The following is a 16242-nucleotide window of genomic DNA, read 5'->3' as shown; positions in this document are numbered from 1 at the left end:
TAGCAAAACAATAAATGTATCACATGGAAGGATGCCTAGTGCAGAGATACTACTGCCATTTTTGATTGTTTTGAATGTATTAGTGTAAAATAAAGTAGTACATTATTTTGCTAAGTGTATGCGGTACCAAATCTGTCTGTCTGGCACTGTCCCAAAGTCTGGCTGTCTCCATTTCGCCCCTTTTCCCGTCGCGGCATTCACGCAGCCATTTTGTTGCGCTCCCGTGCGTTTTTGCTTCATTCTTTATATAACGTATTTCAATAAATGTCATTCATTTTGGCAGCCGCTCTACGTGCGCTGCCTGAGCGCTTCTGAAAGGATCTCCGCCTGCGGGCCAGGACCCTCTACTCCCCAGCCCCGCTCCTACTAACCCAATATGGCTTAGCCTGAGCTACAAAAAAAAAAAAATGGAAGCAAAAAATTGGAAATTTGCATGACTAAAATCAGTATGGCTGGTCGGATGATGCTACAAGCATTAGACGGGCAAAGATTTGGAATGGAATTTTGCATACGCTTTTTGCGCTCTGTCTGTTATTAAAATTGCTTTACTTTCCCCAGCCAAAGGTAAACTCTTCATTGTACTGGAGCCTTCTTCTTCATTGCTCTTTTTCTATACTCAAGGAATTCTGTTTGCAGCCCTAGAAAAGGTTATGAGCATGCGAGTGTGAATGGAGAAGCTATCCAGGGGTGACTTTTATTACATTCCAAGATGATGCTGCTGGAAGCACTTTAAGCTGCATTGCTTTGCATTTCTCGAAATTTGATTTCTAACCCATAAACCTGTTACCCAATGAAGCTTTGGTAGAAAATTGTTTCCAATCAAGAAGCTGTTTGTCGAAGTTCTAAGCTGACTAGTTACGTAGGCCCCTACAAAAGGATTAATAACAGGCCTGCGGAAAATGGTGTTACTTAACAAAGTTATTTAGTTTCGAGATACCCCCCCAATGTTTGGTAGTGTCCTTTCGGGCCAACATGCAACATACGCTGTGGTGTACATCATTTCGAGGTTGGTTAACTTCCCCTGTTGCGCTGCTCTATTAACCACACTGTTCGGTTAGGATGAAAAAACACAAACTATCATTCCCACACTAAGCTCGTTACCAACGAAGCCCAGACACAGGGCGTTGTGCAGTCAAAAGCCAGTTGCTCACTAATTCAAAAGCCAACTCAACGGGAACAGAACTACAGAATACGGACTACGACGGACCATGGACTGAATTGGCCTGGGCAGTTGGAGTGGAAAACAAAGGGCCTCTGACTGCTGGCGATACCGATACTTCGGCTTGTACTCACTTTGAATATGAATGTGTCCTTCGATGAAATTTCCTGCACTTCGAAATAATCATCCCAATCCGCTTCGCTGCACACGACACATCTGTCCAGATAGAGCGGCTCCCGGATCAGCGTGTACCGTCCGCACTTTTCCTTCACCAGCAGCAAGGAGGCCTCGCGGATGCCCGTGTGCTTCGGGAAATTCAGTTTTTCCGACATGGCCTTCTCTGCCCTGTAATTGGCACTTGGCTGTTGTTTTTGTCGTTGTTGTAGTTGTATGGTTGTCGTTGTTTCAGGTTTAGTTGTCGTCAATGGCGAGGGTGTTGGTTGTGGTGCCACAAAAAAAGGGACCAAAAGCGGCGACAATGGAAAAGACAGAAGAATAAGAAAAAAAATTGTAAATTGTGTAAAACGAAACTAAACAAAATTACATATAAAAGTGGATGAGCGGGGACCAGAGAATAAATTGTAGTCTTCATTCTCGAAATTTTAGGGAAAAGTTTTTAATATGTGATTTAGATTATGCTAAAACCTTAATATACAATGTCAGTCTTAGTTAATTTCATAATATTTATCGTAATAAAGGATGAGATACTGAAAATATAAGCTTTAAGTGTACTGTAAACTAAACAAATGTGATTTTTTCCAGTGCACTTTGGACTATCCTAGATAAAGACGCACAAAGCGTGTCAGCCCGAGATACTGCCGCAGGAAGCGGTACCAAGGAGCAACTGGAGCCGCAGGAGCAGCGCTCGGAAAAACGTAAAGGGAACAGTCGAACGAACTAGTTGGTGTCCGGTCTGGAATTGAGCAATTGTCGGCGGTCGAGGACGGGCTAGAAATTTAGAGCAGGTCGCTCGGAGGACATAAAAAACCCCGATCGGAGCAGAAAAACCAAACAAAACTTGTGACATACGCACTGCGTCCGTATGCCATACGATTACGCCTCCGATCCGAAAACCCCTGGCAGGATGCCACTTTCCGCATTTTTTTTCCATTTTCCTAGCTAAAATCGTTTTGTTTTTTGGACCCGAGATAGTTGCTGGGATAAGCAATTTTCATTTGGAGAAAAAGCCAGAATGTGGATGTGGATGCGGTGCCCGGCTCTGATTTGTTGAAATCTCTTATCGCACGGAAAAGTGTTGCCATGGCAGCCGGAAAAGCCGAGACAGCTCCGGACAGCTCCCGCCGCATGGAGGCAACTGGATGGCGTTTCTCGCTAATTGCCTTGGCATCGCCATCGCCATCGCAATAGCAATCGCCTCTTGCCATCTTGGCCCGTGTCAAACAGCCAACGTTCTTGATGCCTGTCAAATGTGGCCAAGACTGGCGGAGGAAAAGGGGCGGAAAACAGGGAAAAGGACCTGAAGGAGGCGCAGCTCAACCAAGCAATAGAAAAGGAGTAAGGTAGGAAAAGTCAGGCCAAGTCGGCTAAGGTGGAAAAAAGAGTCTGTATACTAATTTAAGATATGTTTTTAAGGCTATTTGTAACCTGTTAAAAATATATATAAACGCCTCCACTTACCTTGCCGTTGGTAACCAAAAGAGCATTGACCGGGGTCAACTTGATGGTGCGGGCCTTCTTCCAGTTGCTGTCCGTGGGCTGAGTGTACAGGAGTCGCCCTTCCATGGCGAATCGCACCTCGTCGTGATTCCACTCCAAAACATCGATGGCCATTTTGCGCAACTTGATGTTAATCATGTCGATCTCGCAGGAGGCACGTCTGTTCGGACTGGATGAGCTGATGCGGCGCCATAGTTTGGTAGGCACATCCTTGGCCTCCTGGTTGATGTGGTTCAGGTGCAGCTCGATCTTCTCCTGGGCTTGCTTCAACAGTTCGCGACCTTCGAGGTGGGAGGGTGTGACCTTGTACAGACGGGCCAGTAAAAGGGGATACTTCGTAACGCGCTGAACGGGAACCTAGTACAAAATGGGATTAAACTTTAAATTTTGACTCCTTGGAGTTGTTTTAAAAGAACTTACCATCAAAAACGAGTTGAGATTCATGCGCCGCAGGACGGCGTTCTCCATCTGCGAGACCTTGAGGAAGATGCGCAGCAGCTCCTTCTCCTTCTCGAGATTGGCCAGCAGCAGACTAGCGCCCGCCTGGCGGACGCAGTAGCTCTCGAAGGCGTGCAGCATCTGGGTGAAGTCGAGAAAGATGCGCCCTATGTTCACCGTCAGCAGGTCGTCGTCGCCCTGCTCCAGGGACATATCCAGGGCGTCGCGCATACGCTCGGCCAGCGTCTGGTTGTTCTCGAGCAGATCTTCCGTGTTCAGGAAGATCGCGGAGAGCTGCTCCTGGGTGAGCAGGCCGGCCACCAGCATGGGGTGGCAGAACTCCTCCAGTATGATCTGCAGATCCCTGCCGTATTTCTCCTCCGTCTCCACGATCTCCGTGATGATCTCCTTGCGTTCCACGCGCTTCTTACCACACTTCCTGCAGACCAGTGGGGCATAGAGGACTCCATTATCGCCCACCTGCATTTCCACGGCTCCATCGCAATCCTCGCACAGGTGGAGTACAGTGGGAGTGGCCTGGTACTTGCTGCGGGATGTCTTACTTGTTTCCGAGCCAACTCCTGAGTCCTGCCGTTCTACATCGCTTCCGGAAGACTTTCCCCCTCCTCCACAGATGAAATTGTGGGGTGGTGGCGATAAGGAACTCATGCTGCTCTGTCCACTGTCCCTTTCCCTCTCCCGCTCCTCCGCCTGTCGCTTATCCAAGTCACTTAGGGTATCAGCAGCTTCTTCCTCTATAATCTTCGGATTGTTACCATAATCAAAGCTTTCTTCCCTGGCCAAACCCCGTTCCTTGGCATCAACCAAATAAGATAGGATATCATACTTAGAGGCTCCCTCGAAAATGGATCGAGCAGCCTTCTTGTCCAGCTCTGCGTCATTGAGAGGTGGAGCTGATAGTGGCAGGGGCGGTGGAACCTCATGGATTTCCTCGTAAATGGGATCTCCACTGTGCCGAATCGACTCGTAGTGATGTTCACTGTCAGTTCCCAAAGTCTGATCCATGTGCGTTGAGTGCTCGATCTCCGCCAGAGTTGCATCCACCAAGAGCTGATAGAACTTGGCACGCGTGGCTGCATCCAGTTCAGTTTCGGGATCTTTGATAGGACTCACTGAATCCTCCTCCAAGATACCAGAGGCAGTCAATTCGCTGGAGCAGCTCTGATAGCAATCAGAATCATTGCCACCAGCTCCGCCATCGAAATCGAAGAGCTCGTAGTTGTGGGCAGAGGCGAAGCTGTTGGCGGAACTGATGCTGCCCCGATTGGACAGGCGGTCCTCCTCTTTGGTTGCACTAATTCCAGGTGTCGCCGGCTGTCTCTCCAGGCGGATGCGCTGTAGCGTGGCGCTGATCAGGCGATTCATGTCGTCGTGGTCTTTGGTGCCGCTCATGTCGATTCCCCTGCGGGCTTGCTGTAGTCTCTGCAGTGAGTTCTCAATGAGTTCCGCCACAGTCTCGGTTTCCAGTCCCTCCGCCACCTGACCCAGCATGGGATCCTGCAAGAGCTTGGCTATGAAACCGGGATCCTTGACGGGTGTACCTGACACCTCCTCTTCTTGAATTTTCTTGGATTTCCCACTTTCACGAGTAGGAGCTCGCAAGCCACACACATGTGGTACCAGGTTAAGTTTCACTGCCTCCACGGGATTGCGAAGAATCTTCAAGAGCTCCGTCTCGTGGGGAACCAAGGGATTTGCGTTTTCAATCGGAGAGTCTGTGGGCGGTGGTGTAGCTGGCGTGGAACTTATGACAGGGGGCGTGTTGATGGGAGTACTACTGGTAGCAGATCCCTTCCTTTCCCTATCGTAATCCAAGCGAATTAGGGTTCTTCCCCGGCCACTGGAGCTGCTGCTGCTGGAGGTGGAGCTACTCGAAGTGGAGGAGATGCAGGAGACCGATCTCTGAAGGTTCACCTCGTTGGCTCCTCGAATTGGTATAATGGCTATGCCCATTCCCATCTGCTGGCTGCGCAGCGTGTTCAATTGATTCAGTTCCTGCTCCTGCTCCTCGGCACTGCTCACGCTGATGCAAACACTCGTGGCCGAGTGGCTATTCACCACCACGGAGGATTGGTACAGCGGCTGTGCGGCATCTGCACTCAGGTTCATCGTGGAGTAGCAATCATCGCCGCTAATCAGAATGGAGGTCTTCTTGGGAGCCGCATCCTCGTCGCCGGGTGAGGAAAGGAATAGATTGGGCCTGCGGCGGAGCTCCACGCCGAAATCCGTATCCTCCTCGCTGTGGGAGATCTTGAGGCGATGCACCTCGTGGGTGAAGCCATCACCACTACCACCCACCTGCTGCTGCTGCGGCTTGAATGGAGCCACCCGCACGACCGTCCTTTGGGGCGATAGAGGCGACTTATTGATTTCATGTGGCAGCGGCTCTAATCCTTTGCCTGCTCCTTTGGGAGGCGGAGGTGGCGGTGGCTCCGTGGGCCGCCTTTGAAATAAATCTCTCGAGTCGCTGCGGTTGCTTTTTATGCGCAGCGCCATTGTGTCCTTAAAATTTAAAATTACATTCTGTGGCCCACTGGCTGGCGGAGTCATCGGGATGGAGTGGCAGTTTCTACCAGCGGCGCAGGCGGAGGAGGCGTGGCCGTGGGCGGCCAGGGGCGCGGTCGACAAATGCCGTTCACTGTGCGCCCGTCTGATGGGATTTCGCGATTGTGTCGTTTGTGCTGCACGCTTTTGACTTGCCGCAGGCCTTCCACCAGCATCCTTCTTCTCCTGCCTCGAAGTCCCCAGCTCACCAGACCGACCCTGCTCCTTATCCCCTTCCCTGTCCTGTTCCCTTTCAGCCAAGTCGTTGGGTTTGTTGTCGTGACTCTCATCCTTGTCGTTGTGCTCGTCATCATCGTCATAATCGCGATTTGCTGCTGTCGTCTTTTGGGTTGCTGCTGCTGTTGCCGCTGCTGTTGCTGGTGCTGGTGCTGGTGCTTCTCCTCCAGATACTCCTCCTGGTCCTGCTCCTAGTCCTGCTCCTCCCACTCCATTTGATGTGCCTGCAAAAGAGTAGATGGCAAGCCGGTTAGATGGTGACACTGGTGAGTGGCGTGTCGCAACTGGCAAAATGTTGCTTTTGTAAAGTAAATCTTAGACTGGCAAGCCCTGGCCAAGATGCGGAGTGGCCTCCCACTCCCACAGCTGCCACAGCCACATCCCCATCGCCCCATCCACGCCCACATTCCCATCCAACTGGTGCCTGATCATGAGAGTAATAGCCAAGAGCCAAAGGGGATTTGGCTTGGATCAAATGCGGTAGACAACGAGTGCCCCAGAGTTGGCATCAGCATGAGCTTATAGCCAGATTCGGATATTTTCTTGGTTAAGTTTTTTAGTAATAATATTGATTTAATGGAATGATTAGAAAGCAAATCCTATTAACTTAACATAACTTAGTTTCTAAATCTCTTAAATCTTTCGCATTGCCGGTAAACTTCCAACGAAAGGAGTTACTTGAAGTTTTAATTACTGTCAATTTGAGATTTGTGATTTCCTAAGAACTTTAGCTTAATGTTATTTGCGTTTATTTATGCAGCACTTAAGCTATTATAGCGCGTAATTCGGGGAATCCTTCGCCATTGAATGAATGGCTATTTATGTATTTTTCTCCCCGGCAGCACCTTCACTTCTTCACTCGCTTCAGTTCATGCAGATTTATGTTCGGCCAAATGGTGTAGTTGCCCTGGTCCTTGTCGCACTATCATGGCACCACCCACACAAATCCCATCTTTGTGGCACCACCACCACCCACACCCACCACTTCCGTTGACAGCCACTTAAAGATGTGCCTGCCCGCGATAAGGTGTTTTGTTTTGGCTCTTTTGGTTTTTGGTTTCTGGCGGTGGCCACGCTTGTGGTTGCAGGCCGCATCGCCACCCAAATGCCACCCGAAACCACCGAAAAGCCAACCACTCCGCCCCCCAAAAACGACTGACAATATGTACGTATCTTTATTTATGGTAAATTGGGTGATTTACGTTGCGGCCGATAAGCTTTGCTTTTCAGCGCTTGCCATGTCCTCGTGTCCTGGCATTTGAATTGCCAGCCGGCTCAGGCTCAAGCTCAAGTCCTTGACTGTGGCAGTGGGCTTGTAAATGGGCTTTTATTTTCGTTGGCCGGGTTAAGAGCCCGCACAAGGACGAATGCCACCGCGGCCAAGACGCGGCCGCGGCTGGATGCAAACAATTTGTGTTGGAATTAAGATAATAGATTACATTTGAAGCGAAAAGGGTTTACTTGTGTCGCCCCGAAATTCGAGTGCTGCTGCTGACGTCAGCATTAAAATGGGTTGATAACCCAACGAAATACCGCATTCCCATGCCCCTTCCCCCCTTCAAAAAAAATAAGCAGAAGATAAGACATCCGGACAGTGAACCCCCCGACACACAAAAAAGCCAACGTCGTTTTAATGAGTGCGAAAAGTGATCTGGCTTTATGGGTTGCGGCCACCTTTTGCGTTTTATGTTAATGAGTGTCATCGGCTTGGGAATCTGAGATTCGGGGGGAGCTCAGTCGGTGCACTCTGAACCCAAATGGGGATCGAATAAACACCTGCCAACTCATCGCCGCGAGCAGGAAACTCGCTCCTGCGAACAATGAAATTAATTAATTGCGACAGCCACTTGAATTTCAATCGACAATCCATCGATTTGCTAATCGCATTAGCCCCTTCATTCGAAATAGTTTGCCACGCAAAACAGCAACAATGGCAAGTGGATTGGGATCGGGTGGATATAGCTGGAGTGGTCCTGTGTCGAAAAGGTAGCTCGGTTGGCATTCAACACTTGTCAGTGAACTCCCCTCAAGCCGTTCTGCACTGGAAAGAGTTTACTGTGTATTATATTATATTTAAAATTTTTTATTTTACTAAAAAGTTGAATAAATGCAAAGTAATGATTGCACACATTGCTACAGTTTCACAAACTACTTTATAATTCCTATCACTATTGATTTGCAAATTGGTTCTAACTGTAGCTCCTAGTTGTTCTTTTTGGTCTGCCACTTAACGAGGTTTTTGTTGAGAATCACACTACCATTGTCGTTGCGAAGTCGCGCAGTTGTCGACCATTGTAATTGGTTGCCGCCTTGTCTTTGAGCCAAAATATTTAATTAACGCCTTTTGTAGTTGGATGCGATGCTCGACTGCTTGTAATACGCTCCCGACAAAGGGCCACTGAAGGAGGAGCAAATAAATCCCAAATTTGACAAACCAAGCGCATGCAAAAGCCTTCATTTATTTAATTGCCTTTCGTCTAGGTACATCTTGGAAAAATGCCAAACTTAAAAAAAAAATAAAACAAAATACACAAAGATAGCTTAAACAAAGCAAATACGCCAGAGCTGCGCATCTCACGAACTTAATTTCGTTGCAGTATGCAATTAGCCAAGCCAAGTGGGTAAAAATATTGTTAAGTTCAAAATCCACTCTTAAATTGGATCAATTTTTGTTCAGAGTAGGTTTCTGGCTTTCTCGGTTAGTTTGCAAATTAAATAAAAATCGAACCTGGCAAAATGTAAACAAAGTGAAATTGGGTGATTGCAAAGTCGTACGACTCCAAGTCCTTGGAGATGGGGAATCCTTTTGCCCCATGCGGCTTTGTTCATTCGAGAAGAAAAAGTAATTAAAAGAGTAACTTGTCGGGATTAGTAAAAACATTTTAATTTAGTGGCCATGCATAACAAAGAGTGCCGATGGGGAGGGGTTAAGGGAAATGGCAGCAAGTCAAACTGAAATGGGTCAATAAATCCGAGCTTAATTTTATTGCTCTGCACGCTTTCCCCATCTCCAACCCCCTGCCCTTCACCCTTCCCTTCAAGCCGTTCTGCTGAGCGAGACGAAGAAATATAAATCGCAATGGTAAACAAATCAAAATAAATGAGTAACAAAAGCAAGCCATGGCCGTGGCTATGTGAGCTTTCCCATTTTCCCAGGCACTCCTCCGATGTGCTGACAAGCTGACAAACTGACCCGAGACTCCGAGGGAGTCTGGCAATCTGCCGAGGAAACTCGGACTCCGAGGGTCCGGAAAAGCGGGAAAAGCTGCAAGAAAGAAATTATAGTGGCTGAGCAGGGATTGAGATACGTAAACGTACACGGATTTCGATTGCAATTGCGATTTCGATCCCAAGCTGCACATTGAGCAAAATATTGCACTAGGACAACGGGATTTTGCATTTCTGAATAATAGCACAATTTTTGTTTCTTCAGTGCTCAATAGCATTTTACATGGCTATAAAATATTTAATATTGTATAGAAATCATTCATAGTTAGAATGATAAGTTTGGCACATACATACTACTACATCAGATATATGTAATGAATGCTAGTATTTTTTGCCAGTGCATCTTGGCCCGTTTGCAACTGCAACATTATTGGGTCCACAGCAAACATTGTGTACATTTTGGCTCATTTCAATAAGGGCACAAATTTTACTAGCCGGACATGTCAGAAAGCAGTCGCCATTTTGATGGCAGCGCCGGGTTGAAACATATAAATTCGCATTAGAAATGCACGAGTTGATTTGACTTTCATTTTGCCTGTGAAACGAGCAAACAATGCCCATTGAGCAGCAGCAACAGCAACAAATGCAGTTGCAACAAAAAAGGAGGCAAACAAAGTGCAGCAAGAGGTAGTTGCAGCAACAACATTTACTGCAGCTGCTGCTCTTGTTGTTGCAGTGGCACGTCTCGCCGGCCTGCGAAACATTCATTTCCTTGTCCTGACATCGAGTCCTTCCACCCAAATCCCGGACTCCTTTGTCTTGGCAGCTTTTCCCAAGACTCCTGCTTCTCTCGTCCCTACTACTTCGTCCTTTTAAATGCGCGTAAACTACTTACAGGCGCATCCGTAGACTCCTTTTCAGGCGAATACAATGTGAATCAGAAGAATAGCAGTAGAGTAGAGTAGTAGAGCAGTAGTAGCAGTATTTATTCTAAGCTAGGAAAAATCAAAATCGACTTCTTAATTAAGAAAATTCTGTGGATACAGAAACATTTCTTAATTTGGTTGCACATATCCCAGAATAGGAGAAAGAAGTAAAATAAGTTTATTTCAGCTATGAGTGCTCTTTTCTTTGGCAGCAAAAATTCCAGAAATATTATATTACTTAAACAGCTGCCAATAAAGAATTCCAGAGCTATTAATTCAATTGCAACTGTTTACGGATGTTCATATTATATATTTCTTGGCCAGTGAGCAGAAACAAACTGCCGGCAAACATATTGCGAAAGTGCAAACAGCGAGCATAAGATGCGTTGAAAATCCTTTATCAGTGAAATTATTTGCCCAAGGACAACAGCAATGGCAGCGAGGGCAGAATGAAAACGAAAATGAAAATGACTCTGGCGAAAGGACCAGCAGCCGAGTTGGCCAAAACAAACCGATTCCCAAGATATATATATATATATATGTTTACTGCTCAAACCCCATTCGGCAGCCAAATGTGTTGGAAAATTTCTTGCTGCTCGCGAGTTGTTCGCGGAAAAAATCTCCGTGGCCATTTCTGCGCCAAGAAGCGTGCTACACTTTTCTTTAATGGCAGTCTCGGTGCTTTTATGTCATAAAAATTGAGCAAGGCGAGTAAATAGACTATATATCTGTGTAGAGGGACGTTTTTATGGCCGGCATTTTAGAGCCGTGGCGCATCCACCTGCAGTTCAGACAATGCGCTGCATTATTTAAAGAAGCCCAGCCAGGATTGGAATGGAACTTGGAAGGCAAGGAGCAGCGAGCTGGATAGCCGGGTCAACAAGACGCCGGCAACGAAGGCAACGCAGCGAAATGCAATTAAAGCGCCGCTCCGCATCCAGAAACCTTTCAAAAATCTACTTGCGAAGTTTTCGCATGCATTCGCAGGCAACAAAAACAGCAGCGAACTGCAAACGGTGAGAAGAAATCGAGTGCGAAACACGGAGAAAAAACAGTCATATTTAGTCAATAACTATGACAGCTACTAGTTAGTATATATACTATAAAGAACGATCGAATCTTATTACTATTCTATCAAAACTATTTCATATAATTTATATTTGTAACATTAATTATGTTCCTTATGCTATAATAATCTATCTTAAAAGCCTGGTAAAATAAATCATAAAATAAGAATTTTTATCTCTGTAGAATCACAAAACAGTGCAGGACACAACTGGCAGACAAGTTCTAAAAATACTAAAAATACTTAATTTAGCTGAAAATGTCGCTGGCTTTTGTTTTGCCATAGAGCGCATAGCAAGTTTACAGTTCCTTCCTGGAGATCGTATCTGGAGTCCTTGGGATCCGCACCACCTCATTTCCCTCCCCGTCAGCGAATCCGGCAGGCTGTTGTACGTGCCCCCGTCAAAAGAGTACAGGTGTATATGTGTGTGTGTGTGTGTGTGCCAGCTAAGTGCAAGGATCTACCTATACATGTACGGTCATGGCCATATACGTGTGTGCCACTCGGCGAGCATTAGAAGCGCTTATGACAAACGGATATTAAGTTCAGCAGTCACGTAGCTCAGGTAAAATTCTTTTACGATAATTTTTGTTAAAAAAGCTAAGGCAAAACAAAAGGAAACTGCAAAACAGGAGCAGCAGTCCTGCTGCAGGATGCCCGAACCTGGCGAATGTGCAAAATGCAAGCTAAATTTCGTGGAATTGAAAGGAGAATAAAACATTTTGGCAACCAGGAAACTTGAATTACTCAAGCACAGGGCTTCATTACGCACTTTAAGGTAGTAAGTTTTAACGGCGCGCTTGCTGGAGGAAATTCAGGTCGGAAATTTAAACTTCAACGAAAGAAATGGGAGCAGGGAATCCAAACAACATGCAGATTAGTAAATGTTGCAAGCCAGCAAACCAGTGCCCAAAACCGCAAGGGAGGTGGAATTTTTGTTTGGACGTTTCAAGTTTTGCATCTTTAAGTGAACCGCAGTTCAGTACAGCATGTACTTAAGCTTTCGGAATTTGGTTTAAATGATGGGGATGTTCCTCAAATTCATGGAATTCAATCATTAAATACTTAATTCGACAATAAAAACTATGTAACTACCAATTAAGACTACACCAAGTGCATAACTTGCACGCAATTTGTAAATCAGATCAATTAAAAAGGGGGGCAGCAAAACTAAGTTCAGCTCAATTTGGCCGATTAAATTCTAAGCACTATTTATTGGCGCAAGAGTTGAATGTTACGTATACGCCGCGTTGGAATGGGTAACTTTTCCACTTTCGTGTTCATTTGCAATTTGTGCTGCAGGAACAACAACAATTAGAGGAGCTCCTAAACGTACAATATTCTCTAGTTCCCGGCCCAAAAAAAAACCCCTTCACTTCCCTTCGAGATCCTACCTCTTCATCCAACAGTTAACAATTAAGTTAACAGTTCTCGGAGTGTGTGTCTGAGTGTTGGATTTTGTCTGCGGCACCGTAAGGCGAAGTTTCACACCTTGTTGGGCACGGAACTATGTGCACACATATGAACGTGGCCATCCTTTGGCTTAATAAATTCTTACAACGTATAAATATTATTTAATTAATTTCACAGCTTTAGCCAAAATGCAGCAGACAAGTTTCGCAACTGCGATGGCAATTTGAGAGTTTTGCAGTATTTGCAGTTGCTGCTACTGCATTTTGTTGTTCGGTTTTTGCACTGTTTTGCGGTTGGAATTTCCCCCGTTTTTGGGTCCCATGCGAAAGCTTCTCCATTGGGGTTTGGTTTTTGGTTTTCGGTCGGGCTTTTCGGCCATGGGATTTGCCACTAGGGTGGGGACCCACTCCCCAGTGCCTTCCGCTCTCAAGTCCGAATCCCTGTCAGTTGGTCCATCTATATGGGGGCCACGTGTGCGGTTTGTTCGTTGCTCCTGCTAACTTTATTACGATTATGTCGGTGTTTGTGCGGGCCTTGTTAATACGCTTATTGCCGCTTTTTCCCTCTCGGCCACTCTCGGTTTGTGTGTGTTTATTAAACGAGAGTTGATGTAGCTTTTTAAAGTTTCGCAACCACTTTGACCATCTCAGCCCCGCAAATTGCCTGCAATTAGATGCCTTTAATAAAAAGAAACCAGAGCAAAGCTAAGCACAAAAATGTTGTTGCCTCCTCTGTTCTGTGTTGTTCTGGAATTGCCAGCAATTATTTAATGGTCCTCTAATAGCCAACATCCGAACGGGGCCATAACAGCGGCCAACAACGAGCGGCCGACGTTAGCTTAATATTACGGCCAAAGTGGGTGGGCAATCCAAAAAAATGTACGGACGAATGGATGATGCCCTATTAAAGGTGTGGGATTATGGGTGAAAATCTTGGGAAAGTCCGATTATTCGAGCATAATCTGCAACTATAAAAGTACGAACATTTTCTACGTACGTACTCTCCCAATTTATTAACAGTATAAAAAAATATCTTAACATATGCCAATTTCTTTTGGCATGGTTTTAAACCATACAAAACATTTGATGTATAAAATAATTTAGGTAATGGTATTATTTTTAATCCAGTTAAAGAGGACCATTGAAATATACTTTTAATTTATACATTTATTAGATTCCGCCCTAGTGATTTCCGTTCTCTTAAGAGTATTAAGGTTCGTTGATGCTTGCTTGGATATCAAAGTTCAAATAAAAAGCACACAAATTATTACAGAATGCCTCGGGGAGGCAGTGCCACGCCCACTTCCTGTTGCCTCCTCTAATTGCCGAGTGCCATAAAAATGCGTTTGTTGTTTGTCTCCGCCTCATCTTGCCATTGGATTCTCATCCCATTCCGATACGCTTTGTGTGCTTTATGGGGCTGTTGGTGGTGGTGCTCCTTTCCGCAGGACTCTCCTCCCGAAAACCAAACGCGTTTGTTTATACTTTTTAATTTCTTGTGGGGCGCAGCAATAACGCGTGGCAAATACATAAATTTGCGTCAATTAATAAGGAATTGTGGAGCATGGCAAAATGCGAAACAAAATGGCAAAAGCTCACGGCACAGATTATTACACGTGTGTGAGCAGCAGGCGTGGCTGGGAAATCGGTCTGCGTACTTCTACTTAATTGCACACTAAAGAGGTTTCGGGCCGCGGAGTTGGAGAAGGGTGCTCCGGACCGGGCTAAATTACGATGCATTTAATTGCTCGGATTTGGTGCACAGATTTATGTCCGCGCCACTAAGTGGCCTGCTTAAGGCTTAAATGGCCCGACGACGTGAACGGGCCAAGGACGCCGGAGCACCAGAATGCCGGAATGCCAGGACACCAGGACACGAGGACAAGGAACGCACACGGAGTGAAAGTGAAATCGCTGCCAGGATATGAGCCATGTGCCCCACCATGCCAAGCACCTGTCTACGTGCTCTGGTCGCTACTTGGCCAACAAAAATGGCGACCAGCCGTCCACTTAACCCATTGTGGTTGAACGGTGGAAGGAGTCGCAATATAAGGCGGGGTATAGAAATCTTTTTCAACTTAAACCCAACCAAAACCATTCATTGGACCACTGAAATTCCATAAATTGGTTCAAAGAATTTTCAAATTTAATAGATTAGTATATTATATATTTTTCTTCAGAAATGTCTACTCACATATGATATCAAAACCAATAGTAAAAAGTAAGTTTTGTACGCGATATTAATGAAAAGTTTCGAGGTGAAAAATAAGCATAAACATATAACTTTACTAAAGTCAAATAAAAGCAACATTAACTACTTTTGAGTTATATAAGCCAAGACGCAACTATTTTCGGAAATTAACTCCAAGCCATCAAACATTTGTTAATACTTCCACTGCGCGTGGCTCTAAGCAGGCTGTAAAAACTTTGCAAACAATAATAATATGAGGGACATATATTTACCGGGGAATAATCAAAACATTTTGAGCCGAACTTTACGAAAGTTCTTATTTAATTTCTACAAATCACCAAGCGCAAAAACGACTCGCAAATTAAATTCTTTGAGTGCGGATTCATCGAGTGCAACCGCTTTGAATCCATAAAACTTTAAAACTTTTTACTTAACGTAACTTTAGCAGAAGGCAGAACGGGTTAATTGGCAGAGCAGAAAGCGATTCCCATATGAGATCTGGGTGGTTATAGTTGGTTGCCAGTTGCAGGGAATGTGGGAAGTGTCGCATTGCCGTTCTAATTGGAGGTCGGCGAGCCAGCAGCATAATTTTAATTTAATCTTTTTCCTACCGCACACAGGGTCGTCGCGTGGGAGAGCTCAGAAAATCAGTTTAGGAATGTAAATTGATTTTGCGGTAATATGCAATTTAGTGCCCAGACGAACGACGGCCAAGGGTTGCTTGTGCAGTGGCCAATGGTGCGTATGCGCAATCTTGGGTCAGCAAAGTTGTGCGAGCGGGGTCAGCAATTTCAACAATTTAAGATATGGTGCACCATAAAAAAGCAAACTATAGCAGCAAGTATTCCTGGTCCGGCCGTATAAACTTGCCGAAAATAAACAGAAATTGCCAGAGGACCGCCGCAAGTAAATAAAAATGTTCAAGCAGAAAAGCTGCTCAAAAGAAACCGAAAACAGTTCTCGTCGCATTACGCATGAGGAATTTTCGCTTTTTAAATTCTTTAAGTAATGCAAATTAAATTTAAATAGCAAATAGGCAAGAGGCAAACACACAGCACAACAAGCGAGGAACCAAGGGAAAAAAGAAAGCCAAGCAGCGCAGGACTTTGCAGGATAGAGCAGCGGGCAGGACATTCTGGGGTCCGGTTGCTGGCATGAAACAAATTTCAAAGACAAATAAGCGCCGAAAACAGCAGCAATTAATTTGCTCCCTCCGTGTGATGGTGTCCTGCAGGATAAAGGGACCTTCGGCCAGACAATTGCCGGGGCATTGCGTGGGAAACTTTATTCCTGCCCCAGACTCAGACTCAACACCAGCCGCTGCTGGGAGGGCCTCCAACTTTTCGGCGCAGTTAGCAAACCGCACGGCCAACTGTGAAACGGAGCAAGAACCTACGAGCGAC

The 16242-nt window shown here is 45.7% G+C and overlaps 1 protein-coding gene across 2 annotated transcripts in view; it reads right to left on the bottom strand.

The window, feature by feature from the left end:
- Positions 1–16242, bottom strand: part of LOC117138952 — a 104061-nt gene that overhangs the window by 809 nt on the left and 87010 nt on the right. For both annotated transcript variants that reach the window (XM_033300992.1, XM_033300993.1), the window contains 3 exons: positions 3257–6300; positions 2798–3193; positions 1294–1521 (listed from right to left, as the gene is read on the bottom strand). In XM_033300992.1, coding sequence (XP_033156883.1) covers positions 1294–1521; positions 2798–3193; positions 3257–6300 — 3668 coding nt within the window. The remainder of the gene's footprint in view (positions 1–1293; positions 1522–2797; positions 3194–3256; positions 6301–16242) is intronic.

Source organism: Drosophila mauritiana, chromosome 3L (assembly GCF_004382145.1).
Source record: "Drosophila mauritiana strain mau12 chromosome 3L, ASM438214v1, whole genome shotgun sequence".
NCBI classification, from domain to species: Eukaryota; Metazoa; Arthropoda; class Insecta; order Diptera; family Drosophilidae; genus Drosophila; species Drosophila mauritiana.
Note: the sequence above shows the minus strand (reverse complement) of the source record. Positions and strands in the feature narration are given on the sequence as shown.